This window comes from Danio rerio, chromosome 6, assembly GCF_052040795.2.
Source record: "Danio rerio strain M-AB ecotype USA chromosome 6, GRCz13ab, whole genome shotgun sequence".
NCBI lineage: Eukaryota > Metazoa > Chordata > Actinopteri > Cypriniformes > Danionidae > Danio > Danio rerio.
In genome coordinates, this window is record NC_141026.1 from 41143371 (window position 1) to 41161728 (window position 18358).

The 18358-nt window shown below is 33.9% G+C and overlaps 1 protein-coding gene across 4 annotated transcripts in view; it reads right to left on the reverse strand.

Annotated features, from left to right (window-relative positions):
- vdrb (vitamin D receptor b) overlaps positions 1-18358 on the reverse strand; it is a 53282-nt gene that overhangs the window by 18673 nt on the left and 16251 nt on the right. For all 4 annotated transcript variants that reach the window (XR_015492813.1, XM_087255780.1, XM_087255779.1 and 1 more), the window contains 3 exons: positions 5395-5539; positions 5118-5248; positions 786-970 (listed from right to left, as the gene is read on the reverse strand). Coding sequence is in view for 3 of the 4 variants with exons in the window: in XM_087255779.1 (XP_087111905.1) it covers positions 786-970; positions 5118-5248; positions 5395-5539 (461 nt within the window). In the remaining variant the exon portion in view is untranslated. The remainder of the gene's footprint in view (positions 1-785; positions 971-5117; positions 5249-5394; positions 5540-18358) is intronic.

The window sequence follows — 18358 nt, forward strand, 5'->3', positions numbered from 1 at the left end:
CAGATCTCATGTAACTTTTGTGAGAAATACTACAGTAAGAACTGTCCCAATGATTATTTGATGTATTTGTTGTGGAGTTGCAACGATGAGTCACATACAATGTCGTTACAAAGTTCACGCACCCACACACACACAGAACGCGCTGATCACATGATTGATGATCACAGCAACCCAAACAGATCTTTTAATCCTGGTTGTTTTGCGCAAGTTCTGTCATGTTGATATGATTGCACATGTTACTATGGAAACATGTTCATACTGTCAATCAATTTGGTGGGCGGGGAAAACCGCACTCCTACTTCATGTTGTGGTGGGCATCAAAATAGGAGAGATTTGGATCCTATTTTAACATTAGGAAGTAAAAAAAAAGAGACTTATTGTGTTTACATCACCCCAATTTGACTGTTCACACAGACCTGTCACACACATCTGGTCAGGAAAAAAAAAGAAATGGTTTGGTTTTGTTAAATTATAAAAATTGTAAACTGAGGCAAAGTGTATCTAGACACTTACTGATTGTCAGTGCACAATGTTAATAATAAGTTCCTCATAGATCTGCAAGAAGTTTTTTATTTTTATTTTAAAACAAACCAAGAAAGAAATTTACCGGCAGAGAAAAGGTCATTCTAAGAATGATTTGTTTGCAAATGCCACTCAATTTGATAATTTGCATCTAATGAAAACTTAATTGCCCCAAAACTCACTATGGCCACTATAAAATCTGATCTTAAAAGTGCCTAAAAGCGAGAGGATGCTACTCAGAAAAGGAAAATAAGACTATTTACTCTGAAGCGTGAAAAGTCAGAGTAGGAATCGTCGTATGTTTTATGATGCGCGTCCACCAGTGTGTCAATGATGTTGCGCTGCTCATCTGAAAGCCGGGGCTTCTGCGCCTCCCTGTGAGCCTCCTCATCCTTCCTTCTTTGAATCAGCTCCTTCTTTCTCTGAACTTCCTCATCTGTCAATATAACTGAAGAAAAAACACAAACGAGTATAATTAATATCCTTTTGTAGCTAACTGAATACAGCAAAATATAGACTGAGATACAAAAAAACTGTACATTTCCGTGTTCACAAGTTAAAACATATTTAATCATGATTTAGATAGTAGCAAATAGTGACTGATTTACTTGAAGATGATAGATAGATAGATAGATAGATAGATAGATAGATAGATAGATAGATAGATAGATGATAGATAGATAGATAGATAGATAGATAGATAGATAGATAGATAGATAGATAGATAGATAGATAGATAGATAGATAGATAGATATAAAAATAAATAAATGAAAAATATAAAAAATAAAAAATAAGTACAAATAATAAAAAAGTACATAAAACATTTTTATAATAAATTAAATAAAAACTAATAAATAATACATAATTAAATAAAAAATAATAATAACTAAAATTAATAAATAAATTAAAATAAATCATAAATAAAAAAGTTTAAATAAAATGAATAAATAAATTAAAATAAATAATAAAAATTAATAAATAAAAATTTAAATATATAAAAATTTATAAATAGTATGAATGGATAAACAAATACAAATAATAAAATTATAAAAATATATAATAAATAAAATGTATAAATGAATAAATAAAAATAAATCATAAATGAAAAAATTAAAAGTAAAAATTGTTAAATAAAATTAATAAAATTAATAAAATACATAAGTAATAAAAATGAATAAATATTTTTTAATTAATAAGGATAAATTAATAAATAAATAAAAATAAATTATAGATTATAAAAAAATAACAAATAAAAAACAAAATAATAAATAAAATAAATAAATAAAAATAAACAATAAATACATATATACAGTTGAAGTCAGAATTATAAGCCCCCCTGAATTATTAGCGCCCCTGTTTATTTTTTTCCCCAATTTCTGTTAAATGGACGGAAGATTGTTTCAGCACATTTCTAAGCATAATAGTTTTAAAAACCTATTTCTAATAATATTTTTCAAGACACTTCTATACAGCTTAAAGTGACATTTAAAGGCTTACCTATGTTAATAGGGTGAACTAGGCAGGTTAGGGTAATTAGGCAAGTTATTCTATAACAATGGTTTGTTCTGTAGACTGTCAAAAAAAAATAGCTTAAAGGGGCTAATAATTTTGTCCCAAAAATTGTTTTTAAAAAAATTCAAAACTGCTTTTATTCATGCCTAAATAAAACAAATAAGACTTTTTCTAGAAGAAAAGATATTATCAGACATACTGTGAAAATTTCCTTGCTCTGTCAAACATCATTTGGGAAATATTTAAAAAAGAAAAAAAATATCAAAAGGGGGCTAATAATTCTGACTTCAACTGTATATATACTATAATAACTAAACTTACTGGAATAACAAACTATTGTTAGTAATTTTTTAATCTCTCTAAATGAATCAGCATCTCTCAATTTGAAAACATGTCCTAAATGAGAAGAACAAACACTAGCAGCAGTTTATTTTTAATCACACTGCGACCTTAAGCACATAGTTCCAACATTAAAGTTTATAGCTGTTATATTACGATTGATGGGGTAAATAAAACATTGGTATCAAATATTGCCTCCATATAACTTTTATTAATTTTATCTTATCTCTCTGCGAGTGATGATTGTTTTTAAAATTGACAACATACAAACAATACTTTGTACTGAAATCTCTTCAAAACAAGCCACCAAGCTAATTTGTGTTTAACATAGAAAATTTAATAGACGTTGAACAATAATCCAAAAATAGATTATCACATGTGCAGTCATTCATTCCTGTCTAATTGATGACTGGGTTATTTTTGGCATATTGTTAAAAGTCTATTAGATTTTCACTGACGGCCCAAATTTAGCCTTGGTTTAACCAAGACGTCTATGTTTAGACATTTATTAAACACAAAAATGCTTGCTGGGAAGTGACTGTTTAGAAGCGCACAATTGAAGTACCTTTCACTTTCAAAATGACTAGCAAACAAAACGCCACGTAGGATTGTTTGCTCACAAATACCACAACTACTTCCTTATACAAAGTATCACTTTGCTAATAGCCTTTATTTAACTTTAGTGAAAGGATCATATTACTCCCTTTTGTTTGGAAGAGACTTACAAACACCAGATCCATAATTTGCCATTAAAGGTGTAGCTCACCTAAAACTGAAAAGTGTAGATTTGTACAAAACCTACACTCGTCACAAACAAATCAGCTTCTTTTTGTTGTTGAACAGAAAATAAGTTATTTTGGAACACAATGAAAACCTGTAATCATTGACTTCCATAGTATTTGTTTATCTCACTATGGAAGTCAATGGTTACAGGTTTCTAACATTCTTCAGAATATCTTCTTTTGTGTTCAACAAAGAGGAAACTCATGATGGTATGAATCCACTTAAGGGTGAGCATATTAAAATCTTTTCGTGAATTATTTTTTTATTTACTCCCTCTCCATTTTTTTTAATCAACTCTCCTTTAGAAAGGATAGTTCAGCCAAAATGAAAGTTCTGATTTTTTTTACACAACCTTTACTCAATTCTATCATTTGTCAAACACATTCCAGTTTCCTCTTTCTGCTTAACACGAAAAAAGTAATTTGACATAGTATTCATTTTTCCTATTATACAAGACAATGGTTAAAGATTTCTAACATTCTTCAAAATACCTTATTTTGTGTTTAACAGAAAGAGGAAACTCATAAAGGTAGGAAACCATTTGAGGGTGAGCATATTAACATTTTTGGTGTGAACAATTTTTTTATTTACTCCCTCTCATTTATTTTTTATCAACTCTCCTTTTGAAGAGATTGTTCAGCCAAAAATTAAAGTTCTGTCATTCTTACTCAACCTTCACTTGTCAAAAACAAATTCCAGTTTCTTGTTTTGTATAACACAAATAAGTTATTTTGAAAACTGTTGAAAACCTGTAACCCTTGACTTCCATAGTATTTGTTTATCTTACTATGGAAGACAATGGTTACCGGTTTCTAACATTCTTCAAAATATCTTCTTTTGCATTCAACAGAAAGACGAGTCACTTGGGGCTGAGCATAAACTAACATTTTTGGTTGAACAATTTTTGTTTATTTACTCCCTCTATGTTTTTTTTAAATCAACTCTCCTGCTAAAGTGATAGCTCCCCTTAAAATTAAAATTCTGTTTTTACTCATCCTTCACTTGTCACAAACACATTCAAGTTTCCTCTTTCTGCTTAACACGAAAAAAGATATTTTGAAAAATGTTGAAAACCTGTAACCATTGACTTCCATAGGAGAAAAAATTTGTACTATAGAAGTCAATGGTTACAGGTTTCTAACATTCTTAAAAATATCTTCTTTAGTGTTCAACAAAGAGGAAACTTATAAAGGCATGAAACCACTTGAGATTAAGTATATTACAATTTTGGGGTGATTTGTTTAATTTATTTAATCCCTCACAATGTTTTAAATCAACTCCCCTTATGAAGGGATAGTTAACCCAAAAACGAAAATTCTATCACTTTTTACTCAACCTTCACTTGTCACAAACACATTCCAGTTTCCCTTTTTCTACTTAACACAAAACAAAGATATTTTTAAATATGTTGAAAACCTGTAACCATTGACTTCCATAGTATAAGATTTTCCTACTATGGAAGTCAATGGTTACAAGTTTCTAACATTCTTCAAAATATCTTTGTAGGGTTCAACAAGGAGGAGATCATAAAGGAGGATAAAGGGATCCTTCACACAAAAATGAATATGTAATCTCACCCTCAAGGGGTTCCAAACCATTATAGGTTTCTTTCTTCTGTTGAATGCTAAAAATATATATTTTCAAGGAAGCTGAAAACCTGTAACCATTGACTTCCATAATAGTACAAACTACTACTATAGATTTCAATGATTACATTTCCCAGCTTTCTTCAAATTCAACAGAAGAAAGAAAGTCCACCAAGTCTGGAACATGATTCATTATTTATTATTAAATGATTCTTTTTTTGGGGTGAACTATCCCTTTAAGACCATTAAAAATGACCCACTGAGACTCCAGGTTAACTCAAATCTATACTATAATTATAGCGTAAAATAACAAAGAATATCTTGGCTCCCTGTGTTCAGTGTTCCAAGATGTGTCATGTTGGCAAGTAACTCACACTCTTTCATCATGCCAATATCTAGGCAACGCTTGAGTCTGCAGGCCTGGCAGTGGCGACGGTTATCTTTAGTGATGGTGCAGCTTCCATTAAAAGGACAGGTAAAACTGGCCTTCCGCTTCATACTGCGCCTAATGAACACACATACATACACTATTAATAGAGTGGCAGTATCACACACTGCTAACACCTTATATGTGTTAATGTGTTTCTTAATGAGCATTGGTGCAAATGTGTGAATTCCAAATTGCACGAGAAAAAGTGTGTGCACGTTTACCTGAAGAAGCCTTTGCAGCCCTCACAGGTCATGGCATTAAAGTGAAAACCAGTAGCTTTGTCTCCACACACACCACAGATGCGTGGAACGTTCCGGTCGAACTCATCTGGCACTTGAGTGGATGTACTGACAGCTGACTCCATCACTAGCAGACGAGGGAAGAGGAGACACAGTCATAAACACAGAGTTGAGCATTTAATAATGATGACTAGAAGACGACATACATATTAAAAGACTGCAATGAATATAGCTGCTTTATATTTTTAAATGTTTCGAGACTGCATAGATCAAATATTTAAATTTATACAACAGTTCTGTCTGGTTCTTGAATCTGATTGGCTAACAGCTGTACGATATACTGCAAAAAAACAGCACTCGTACAGCCTCTTCACCCTTGTGTATTATTCCGTCCACATACGGATACAAGCAGAGGACACTCTACAGCTTGACAAATATAACAGCTGTTGGACAACATAATGTACTGAGGCTTTTTAGTCGAGAATGTCATTGTTTAGATTGCAACCATGCAGACAGTGCCTATTTTAAATATTTATAATTTTGGAGAGACAGAGCATCGGCTGCCATCAGCCTGTTTGAGCAGACCAAAGAACATGATGGTTAATATTTCCCCACAAGATAGCGACAGAGACCGCATAATAATCCCTCAAAAGAGAAAAATTCAGCTATTTCTCAACTTAAATTTCAAACTACAGCTGAATAAATCATTATAAAACAGGTCAGTGTCATTCTAAGTTGATCTCTCTCTCCTTTGGATGTTGTAGTGCTGTGTTTGTACCGTAGTAATCTGGTAGAAATTTGCTTTGACTTGGCTTTTTCGTATGAAATCCTGACTGCGAAACAAATACAGGAAAATCTCTGTAGATTGATGGCTTTTCATGCTGTTCAGCCCTATAATCTTAAAATGGGAGCAAAAATTACTTGTTTTGTCATCACTTTAGACATTACGCTAGAGAATCATTCAAATACTAGCTCTAATGTGACATTTGTGGAGTAGCAAGGGTTTCTGCTGTTCTGACAGTCAGCTGCATATGTGAATGAGTGATGGAAGAAAGTAGTTCCTCATAAAAAAAGGGGTTTTTAGACTCTCCATGTTTAAATTTCTTTTTTACACAGACGATTATGTCATCGAAGTGTTATGAAAGCAATATCACACTTGTAGCAGAGCAATGTGTCTGTATAACAGCACTGGTGGGACACTAAGGAACTCGACCTGCGGCCTCAAACCAACGCACGCCTTCCACCACTGCTGATATAAAGTCATATCGCACTGCTACTCGTGTGATATTGCTCATGTAAATATTATTCTATCATGAGTTGTTATTATAACATGTTAACAATTGGTAGTAAAGTGAGTTCATCATCAAAATAAAATAAGTAAAAAATAAAATAAAAAAATAATCAGTTATTAGGGCTGTTTGATTTGGGGAAAACATCCAATTGCGCTTTTTTTTTGACATTGTGATTTGGATTTGATTTGCAATTTAATTTTGTAATTAAGCTTCAGCTCAATAATCTGTATCTGTTTCTTACTGCTAAAATGAAGTGAGTGTTAGTTACAAAAAAGAAACTGAAAAGATTTTATAAACTTGTTTTTAAATATTCAGAAATGAAACATTATATTTTTTCTCTAGAGCAAACAATAAGCACAAATAAAGTGACCATAAGTTCAACTCTAATATAGTAACAAAAAAGTAAGAACTATAAAAATACAGAACACTCAGCAAACAAACATGGCTGATAAGAGCTTTTCTGTAGCTTATATTGTCTAAAAACAAAATAACTATCACAGATGCTACACAAAATATCACAACATTCAACGCACAGCTGTAGCACTGCAAAATGGCTAAAATATGTGTGAGATGGAAGTGTATAACTCCTGAAGGGGGTTTTCAGTCCCTCTTTGGTCGCTGTATTAAAAGGCACCATGTCTTTAGCAAGGTTGTGAGTTATGGCGTTAATTATCTCCTGGTGCCTTTGTGATGTGTTTTCATATGGTATAACAGCCGCACACAACTACAAATTGTACATTGCTGTTGCTTGCTACTAGATTAAGTGTCTCTGGCAAAACTTTCGTTGACTTTTTAGCAAGACGCTCCTCATATAGCCACCTGTGGTGCTTTTTTAAGTGCTGGTTGTTGTATTTCCTGGTGCTGGCAACAATTCTGCGACAGCTCTTACAAATTACCTTTTTGTTTGGTGTCTGTGAAACCAAAGTATTCCCATATTACCGACATGCTGTTTTTTAATATTAATTAATCTGTTAATGCTTATGAAGCAGTAGGTGCCATCATCCCACTCGTCTTCACTTTTCTGTTTGTTTGTTTGTTTTTATAGTGGGCATAGTTGCATGATTCTGATTGGGCAGAATGAAAGTGTGCTACTCAATTGGCTAGTAAGACTGTCACACACAGCCAGAAGTCACGCATTTGCTCTGGGTGGGGGAATTAAAATAATACATATATTCATTTCATACCGCAGCTTCTTGCAATTAGCTAATCACAACGTTTTAAATCGCAATTCGATTTCGATTAATCGCACAGCCCTATTGGTCATGTACGCACCCTTTACTGGTTTTAAAACTTTGAGTTTCTTCTGTCGAACACAAAAGATGACATTTTGAAGACTGCTGGAAACCTGTAACCATTGATTTCAATAGTATTGTATTTGTTTTTCCTACTATAAAAGTCAATGGTTACAGGTTTCCAGCTTTCTTTAAAATATCTTCTCCTGTGTTCAACAAATAAAGAAATTCATAAAGGTTTGAAAGCACTTGAGGGGGAGCAATTTTTCATTTTTGAGTGACTTCTCACTTACAACTATGTCGTCCATATTCAACTACTTCCGTAACTTAATTTGGGATGTCCAGATACATGCATTTTGTGCTATTTCAATCTAATACTGTGAAATAAACCCACAAAATTTACATATGAAGGAAAAAAGAGCTGACAGGAAAAGATATGAAGAGCCACTGCTTTCATTTCTGCAGCAAACCAGCACTGTGGGTTTCTATTAGAATAAGGACTGCTAGAACATTGCTCTTTCTACATTTCTTCAGCTTCAAATCAATCTTACGATTTCAGACAGCAAAGTTTAAATCCTGTCTAGCTAAAGCATTTCAAACACATCCACATCCCATAATGTTTAAGAATGAGGTCAGTCGGCAGTGGCAGCTCGAACCCATTCAGCCACATGAGCGATTATGAAAGCAAACCAGTTGAATGTGTTTTCGACTACCTCTGGAAAGAGGTCAAAAGGTCAAATGCTCAATAAGCTCAAACGTGGCATTGTCCACTTATTGTGGGACTGACAAAAACACATCTTAAAGGGATAGTTCACCCACAAACGAAAATTCTGTCTCATTTGATCAGAAAATAAGTTATTTTGAAAAAATGTTAAAACATGTAACCCTTCTTAGTTTTATTTTTAAATCAACTGTCCTTTTGAAGGGATCTTTCACCCAAAAATTAAAGTTCTGTCAGTTTTCACTCAACCTTCACTTGTCAAACACATTCCGTTTTTTTTTTTTTTTTTAAATTAGCCACTTGAGGTTAATATATTAACATTTTTGGGTGAATTATTTTTTTAATTGACTTCCTCTGTTTTTTTTTAATCAACCGTCCTTTTGAAGGGATCCTTCACACAAAAATGAAAGTTCAGTTTTTTTCTCAACCTTCACTTGTCACAAACACATTCGAGTTTCTTTGTTTTCTTCTATAAATGTTTACTTCTATAGTAGGAAAAACTAATACTATAGAAGTCATTGGTTACAGGTTTCTAACATTCTTCAAAATATCTTCTTTTGCGTTCAACTGTGTTGTGATTAAAGGGGAAATAAAGTTGTTTTTTACTCAGACATTTAAAAAGAACACATTTAAGAGGAGTGATCACAATACATGAAACCGCAATGTTTTAACCCATGGTTATCATACCGTCAGAATCTTACACCGGCCCATGTCTAGTCACTGTGCTGGAGAAACACCTTCTGTGTCAGAATTAAAACTTTTCTTGTTAGCATCTGCCAAAACAACAGGTTGTGTAAATGTGCCACTTGGGTACATAATAGACACAGTACCTAGTCTACAATTCAACAAGTGCATTCTGATGAGGGCAGCCAGAACAGGACAAATAGCCTATTACTTTCAATTTATTGTTTACCATTTTCAGTGAATGTCAGAGAAGCATAAAGAATTTTTTTAGGTCATGATCCTTTTAACATCCAACTGTATGAGCTGCTTTTGCAAGATTGCAAACCATTACAAAGTTTGGAGTGAGGAAAAAAAGTAAAGCTTTTTTCAGTCTTGACAAAGAGTAACAGTATGACGTTCCCAAAGAATAAATGCTGCTCTTTTGAGCTCTCTATTCTTCTTGAAAATTACAAATCAAAAGATTAAGCATCAGGAACTGCTTTGAACATCCATAAAACTAAAAACCATTTTTAATAATTGAGCAGCGACAAGAACTGATACAATGAAAAAAAAAAATCAAGCAGTACTTCATCCAATTAAAAATGTATCGCTCATTTCAGTTTAATATTACGTGTTTTATATTTCTAGTAGGATATTTTAACCTCAAAACATAGTCTAATTTAAATGTTTTTGATTAAGAGCCTAACTAAGAATTGTTATTTTTGACCAATGTAAAATATTAAGTGCATGTGTATATTAAACAAAAGCTCAATATGCCTTGTACTTTCCTAGACTTAAAACAATATTAAGGCAAATGTTTTTTTTCATTGGCTTAATTCAGGGGTGTCAAACTCAGTTCCAAAAGGGCCGAAGCCCTGCACAGTTTAGTTCCAACCCTGCTCCAACAGACTTACCTGTAGGTTTCAAACAAGCCTAAAGGACTCAATTAGTTTGATCAGGTGTGTTTAATTAGGGTTAGAACTAAACTGTGCAGAGTTGCGGCCCTTTTGGAACTGAGTTTGACACCTGTGGCTTAAGTGATCAAATTTAGAAGTGAAACCATAACCCTAGTTTTTTTTATTGGATGAATGAACATTGTGTTTGTTGTTTTGATTAAAGTTATATCTTCTTGTTTAGAACAAAATAGGATTTAAATTAATTGACTTTCTTCAACAAGACAAATATGTTTTGTAGCAGGTAGGGGTGTAACAAATCATAATTGATCACAACCCTGAGTTTGCAACGCACGGGACCTAAGGATTAATAACATTTTTGAACTTGTGAATTAATCCAACATTTAACAGTTGCAGAGAGATCGCCTCCCGTGTCGTTCAAATCTTGTGTATGAAAGCATTTTGGTTTCCCTGTAAAATATGACGATGATGGAAAAAGTTGTGGCGGGACCTAAATGCTTTCTTAGGTTACTAATTAAAGGTGTTTTCTGTCACTGTTTGTTTAGCCTGCATTATTGCATTCAGTGTAAAGCTGCAAAATTAAACATTAAAAGATCGTGATCTCAATTCAAACCTGCGCAACATGATGATGATAATGATTTGCATGTTTATTAATCCTTTAAAGTGCTGCATTCAAATCTCGAATCTTTTGATCGAGAAAGATTCAGTTTTTACACTTCAGTTTTAGTACTGGGAGAACAGGTTATAGTTCAGATATAAACACTGATGTTTATGGTAAAGATTAAAATCACAGTTTAATGGAAATTGATGCAGGTGAATGTTGTAGCAATTAGAATGTGGAACCAATGGGTGGTGAAAAACAACCATCAAAATGATGTCACTGTATAGTATTTCAAAAAGATCCACAGATAATGAAACATGAAGTTTTATGTGTGAATTGTTGAATCATGAATTAAAAATAAATATGATCTGTTGTACAAGATGCTCAATTTCTATATTTAGCACCATCAGCGACAGTAGCAAAGATCATTTTTCATATTGAATATTTGCTTTTTTTCAGCTGGTTCTTTCTTGACTTTTATTTTTATTAAAATGACAGGTTTAAAGTTCTGTTTGTAAAACTAATGGTTTTGGCAGTAATAGTTTTGTATAAATGGAAAGAAAATGACATTTGTCTCCTTCCTTTTTGGTGATCTGAATAATAGAAGTAGGGTCTGTCTGCGGACTGCAAGACAGGAGCGTAACACAAAGGGGCCTTAGGGGTGTAACTTGTAGTACGTTAGAGGCATAACTTGAAGTTATGAGAACATGACAAAACTATGTTGTCCTCAAAATGGCGCTGTACATCAGTTTTTTTTTACGTCTACACCTACTCTACACCTAAACCCAACCATCATAGCTATTAACGTCTATACCTACCACAACCCTAAACCCAACCATCATCGTTATTAACGTCTACATCTACTCCACACCTAAACCCAACTATCATAGTTACTAATGTTATAACTACCCCAACCATCACAGCTATTAACATCTATACCTACCACAACCTTAAAGCCAACCATCATCGTTACCATCGTCTACACCTATTCCACACACAAACCCAACCATCACAGTCATTAACGTCTATACCTACCACAACCCTAAACCCAACCGTCATCGTTACTAATGTCTACACCTTCCCCAAACCTAAACACAACCATCATAGTTACTAATGTTTACAACTACCCCAACCATCACAGCTATTAACATCTTTACCTTCTTTAAACCAAAACCCAATCATTGTTATTAACGTCTACACCTTCCACAACCCTAAACCCAACCATCATAGTAATCAACCTACAGCCGCGAGTTGCAGAGCCTTTCATACTTGACACTCTCACCACTGTACTGTTATTTGCAACCACAGTGGGCAACGCAGAGTAGGCTAACTGTCATGACAAAACAGACAAAGTCAGCGAGTGGAGTTGCATGGTGTAGTTGCTAAATGAAAGAATAAAATAATATATCAACTGAATAGGTTGTGGATAAATTTGGCGAAAACCCACGAAAACAATTGATGAAAATGTTCTCTGGTAAGTATTTCCGCCATCTTGCTGTGATATCTCGCCTGGTTTAATGAGATCTCAATAACTGCAAGTTACGCCTCTAACTTACTACATGTACGCCCATTCATTTTACGCCCCCATCTTCCAGTCTGCAGACAGATACACTTGAACAATGGTCCGATCCATGACATAAAAAAAAATAGTGTGATCTAAACCGTGAGATTTGTGATCCGTTACACCACTAGTAGCAGGCTATATAAAATTGTTCTCATGGAGATAGAAAATATTGTTTAAGGCAAATTACTTCTTTTTTATTGGGTCAAGTGATAAAATGTAGATGAGAAACCATTACCCTAAATGTTTTTAACTGGATGAATGAAAGCTTTTTATCAGTGTAAAAACCCACAAATAAGCATAATAGAAGAATTTCAAAAGAAAAAACTAAGGGCTGCTGAAAACCTGCTTTAACATCCCGAAAATAACTTATATTTAGAAGAGATTGTAATAGAAAACAGCTCTTTTAAACTGTAATAAGATCACGGCTTTGCTGCATATTTAGATCAAATCATAATAGACTTCTTTCAAAACATCTTAATACTTCTTTAATAATAAAGCTTGTGACCGGTGGTGTATTTTAAGCAGACCTCAAAACACATCCACATCCAAATCAAACAAAGCAAAAGGAAATTCTCGATTTCTTCAACACAACAAAGCCACAAATCATAAGTGACGTTCTTCATGCAGCAAGTGTTAAATAATTAACAATCCCCTAATAGAACAGTAAATCATTCTGATTAAAGCCTTGAGACCGGTATCATAAAGTGAATGACAGAAGAAAAAAAACTGCGTTCCTTATATAAGCATCACTAATGTATGCGCATTGATAAAGAGCGTACGAGATTGAGGAGAATATTAATTAGCTATCAGTGCTACGCCACCGAGGAAGGGGCTAAACTGGAGCGGTTGTAGGAGACAAATGAAAACAAACAGATGTCAGTTTCAATATATACATCGTAAGCCTTCTTTTTTAAAAAAAGAACAAGGTCAGCACACACACACAAACATTAAATCATTACAGCCCGCACTGAACAACAGCCTTGCCGAAATGAGTCAGAGGTCAAAGTGACACGCCAAGTCAAACAGCTAAAAAGCATCAGGTGATAAGAATATTGTCACAATAAATGTGTGCGCGCGATAAGAGCACTAGATTAACCCTCTCGCTGTCATAATAAAAGTGATCAGCAATAAAGAGGAGATCTATGCGAAAGGTCATCACCACTCCATGTGTACAAACAGGAACAGAGCAAACGCAAATAAACACACTTCAGCATTAAGGGTGATGTCACGTTTTTCCTGTTTTCACTCAGTAAGTTATGAGGAAATTCCTACTTTGAGGTAAAAAGAAAAGCTTTTGTGGGCTCCTCTGTCCGAACACAAGATCTCTCTGCTGGAAAATATGCTGAAAGCTTCATACGGCTACAGAAATACCAGGTTTTTTTGTGTTTTTTTTGTGGTGCACGCCCTCACGCCGTGACCTCTTCAAGAGAAAGTTCTCAAATGACTCTAATGCACGCTGAAAACTCACACCAATAAAAGCATTTCAAAACACTTCAGCACATAATGATGCATTTATCTAAATTGGGCTGTTCATTTATTCATCTATTCCAAATGTGTGAAACATTTGCAATGCCCGTTTGTGAAGATTTAGCTGGCTGTCGGCCATAAACATGGCACTACTTATGTGCATATTTTTGAAGGTAACCTGCAGATGGACGCTGTTGTTGTTTTTCTTGGCTTTCGCGCGGATGATAATGATTGCTTGTCAATATTCAGATGTCTTTAAAAAGAGACTGAATCTAAATTATATAATATGCGAAATAGAAATTAATAATTAAACAATGATACAAAAAAATAAATGTATGTGAGGTGAAATTTGAGCTTGCGAGTAAGTAACTAAAAAACAATTGTTAAACATGTCTGTGATTATTTAAGAAAAAGAAGCTGGTATTTAATTCAGCAAAACTAATGACATTTTACTTTATACAAGCTTACTCAAGCATTCATATATCGGTAGAAGAAAAAAAGGCATTGAGTTTCATTATGCTGCATTACACCTAATTTCCCCAACAGCCTGTGGAAAAAAATGTGTTAAATAATAAAGTAGACGTGGTGAAGTGAACTGTAGGTATGATTGATTAGACTTTCTACACAATATAGTCCTCATTAACTAATATTATGAGAAATACTCCAAGTTACATTCAATAAACTACAATTAAGTTAACTTTAGAAGAAAAAAAAACGGGAGCTTAGACCATATTTGTGTGGCCACAAGATTTAAATTGATAAAAAGCTTTATCTCAAAATTCAGTCTGATTTCCCCGTCAAAGTTATAAATATCTCACAATTATGACTTTATTTCTGAGACGTCTGATTGTATGTCATACACTTTCTCGTGTTTAGATCTCACCACTCAAACTTCTTTCTTAGAAATGAGATGAAAATCTGCTATTGCAGGTTCATAAGTAAAAACATGCATGGGGGCTGCAAACTTGCAATTCTGATGTAAACCAGTAAATAGTAAAGATGTTAACTTAATATTGAGAAATAAAATTAGAGCAAGGGTAAATAGTCAGCATTTAAATCATGCAATCGTGACGTTTTCCTCAAACACTTGTTTTAAGAGTTTACCCAAAAACAACGCTTTTTTTCAGAACTGTGCAATATGCATTAATATGCAGTAATTGTGGGTTAGAATTCAAAAGTGCCAGATACAACGTTGCAAATCAAAGCTGTAAGAATAATGAGTCATAAATAGGCCAGTTACAATATTGCAAAAAAATCTATCATTTATTTAAATTATATTATCGTCATTTTAAAACCATTTTATGTCACTTGTTATATAAAGCCAGATAACATCCTATTGAAAGTAACCGGTTACAAAAAAACAGAAATTCTGTATTATCAAGAAATTTACATAAAAATACAATAAAAATAATATAACACATTAAAGTAAATACTATAGTGTATTTCACCACACTAACACCTGCAATAGAGATGTGCAATCAGCTAAATTGTTGCCAACATTTTTTTTATGCATTTATAAACATCACCAAAACTTGAGGTTACTTCCATGTGTTGTACTATAAGTTGATATATTGAATATTGAGACAGGGTTCTAGGGCCAGACAGAATCTGCTAACATTTTTTGCCATTTCTGTGCAGAATTTTGTTTAAAAATATCTGCAGATTTATGCAGAATGATTTTGGGAGTATCGAATAAAATTTGAAAAATATGCTTTTTTAACTTTTATTTTATTAAGTTTACAATGCAAATCCAGTTAGATCCACTTATATGGTAAACAAAGCAAGTCTCTCATATAATATATCTATTAAAAGACTGAAAATATTACTTTACAAACTGTATTGTAAATAAATCATATGAGCATTTTCATATTAGTCAATATAATTACTGAAATTAACTTAAAAACTGGAACGATTAAGAAAATACTTTGAGTCTACCATGTAAACAGTGATTTTTGATTAATTTAATCTGATTAAGGTCATAATCGAACTAAACAGAGACTGAATTAAGACAGGTGGAGTATGCTGATTTAAGTCACAGTTTTAAAATGCAGTTCAGACATGTGAACGCCTTAAACTATTATTGTTGAGTAGGATTTTTGCCGCATTTTGCGACAGGATAGTCTATACACACACTGCTGTTTGACACTTTTCACTGCACCTATCGAGTCAGCGAAAGACCACAGACTCCCGCATGATGAAATGCTGAGTTTTTTTTCATTTTCTTTTTTTATACGCCGTGCGGTATCAATTTCTATTAAAAACAACACTCTTTCACCAGTCTTTACTTCATACTCGCATCCAATACCTCAGTTTGTCAGGGGGGAAATGAATTAAATGTTTCTGAATCAAAGTCAAACAGAAAAAACTGCAGTTAGTCGAAAAATAAAAATACAAAACTGCCGAAATTACATGCAAGTCCGGAGGAAATGTGGATAGCGTGGTGATGCAATAGCATCAATCGAACTGTGCGTCATAACATGTAAAATGGGATCATGAAAGGAACATTCAAAAGGCAATTCATGTAAACACCTTATCATATTATCATCTTATTCAGATTAAGGCCAATGATTGGAATACTGGTTACCATGTAATCGTAGTCAATGACTGGCTAAAAAATTCAGTGTGGGCCTAAAGTGTAAATTGTGCAAAAAAAAAAAAAACTGCTGGAAGTTTAAATTATTACTTTTCACCAAAAAAATACTTACTGAGTTTACCTTGCAACTAATGTTTACTCAGACTAAAATTATAATTGGGAGAAACAAAAATGTCAGAACTGTGAGACATTAACTCATGATTCTGAGAAGAAACCCTGCTTTTAGGTAAAAAGTCACAATTACCTTTTTAATTTTTTACTCCACTGCAAAAACAAGAATCCATTTGGCAGTTCCCAGGAAACTCATTTAAAAACACTATTTACCAGAAAATCTAACACGAGCACAACATTTTTGTTCTCTTCTGAAAAAGCGCATTGCAAGATAAATTTAGTCCTTGCTTTCACAAGTCTCCAAAATCATTAACCGTGTGTGCGCAGTGTGTGTTTTGTTGAAATTTTGGACTGTGCACATGCCACATCTCCACTCTTCGTTTGCCTCTCTATATGGCTCTTGTTATCAACGTGGACATAGCATAAGGCAGATAAGAGACTTTCAGAAAATGTTAAATGCGTCTTAATTGGGTGCTCAGGTTAATATTTCATCCGATGCCACACAGCATCTTAGGAAATCTGACAACACCTGGGATATTTTAGGGTCAGACATGTGAAGACGGCATGACTGACACTTTGACTCGGGCCTCACTATATGTACGATCCTGATGCCCTTTAAGGTTGTACCGAGTTAATGATTGAGAGAACCAAAGCATCACTAAGCACTAACAAGAATGTAGGCCAAGGTGTATGAGAAAGATTGTCCTTCTTCGGGATGACCTGGTTGTGAGTGCAATGGCCTGTTTATCATATAAAAGAACATGAGGTACAGGCAGTATGACTAAACCAGAGAAGAATAACATGCACAACTGCTATATGTGATCAAAAGTGAATCGTGATTTGACTATATTCCAAGAGTTGATCTCCTTTAAAAATAATCCAAATAAAAATGTCTGTACGATATTTTACATTCATGTTTTGTAGACTGAAAAAGATTTTTTGGATTCATAATTTTTTTTAACGGTGCTGTAAGTTTCTGACTCTTCTAAAGCATAAAAATATCATAATATGTTTGCAGATATTTAAGTAACATGCCTAGTGAACATTGCTGTTTATCAGAAAAACAAAGCTAAAGTCAAATATTTTGCTTTGAAAATGCCTGTTACGAGCCAGAACTTCTGTCTTTGTTTTGGTTCTTTTAACACACACACTGCCACTTTAGCCAATTAAATTTCAGCACCTCGGGTTGCCTTGGTGGAAAACTGCATATTTCATTCCTTCAGTCAGGAAGGCTCTCAAAGTGTGGATCTGTAACTGAAATGAGACCTCCAATGGAAAGTTACAGCCCCGAAATGAGATGCAGATTCAGAGTTCCACATGAAGTGGTTATTAATTATAGAATAACATAAATATTGCGAATGTAAACATCAGGGGCCTCATGTATCAACGCTGCGTACGCACAAAAACTTTGCGTACGCCAGGTTTCACGCTCAGAATCGCTCACGTTTGGATTTACTAACAACTGAATGTGGGAATGTGCGCAGCTTCACGGCAGCTTTCTGGCAGGCGTACGCACATTTTTTGTGCGTGTCTGTTTTGTTTCCATTGGCGACTCCTAGAGGCAGTTGTGTTAAATTCCTCTCTACAAAGTGTCTGAGCCTTGCAATGGCAGCTGTATGAGACGGGTTCAGCAGGTATATAAGGTTTCCATACCATACATTTGACTAGCTAAACGTTAAAGCACAATTTGCAGCAGTCGCCTGTTTTCCCAATGTAATCTGAGCGATCTACTGCACGCACATTGCTATAAAGACACTATCTGAAGATGAATTTGCATGCGTGAATCAG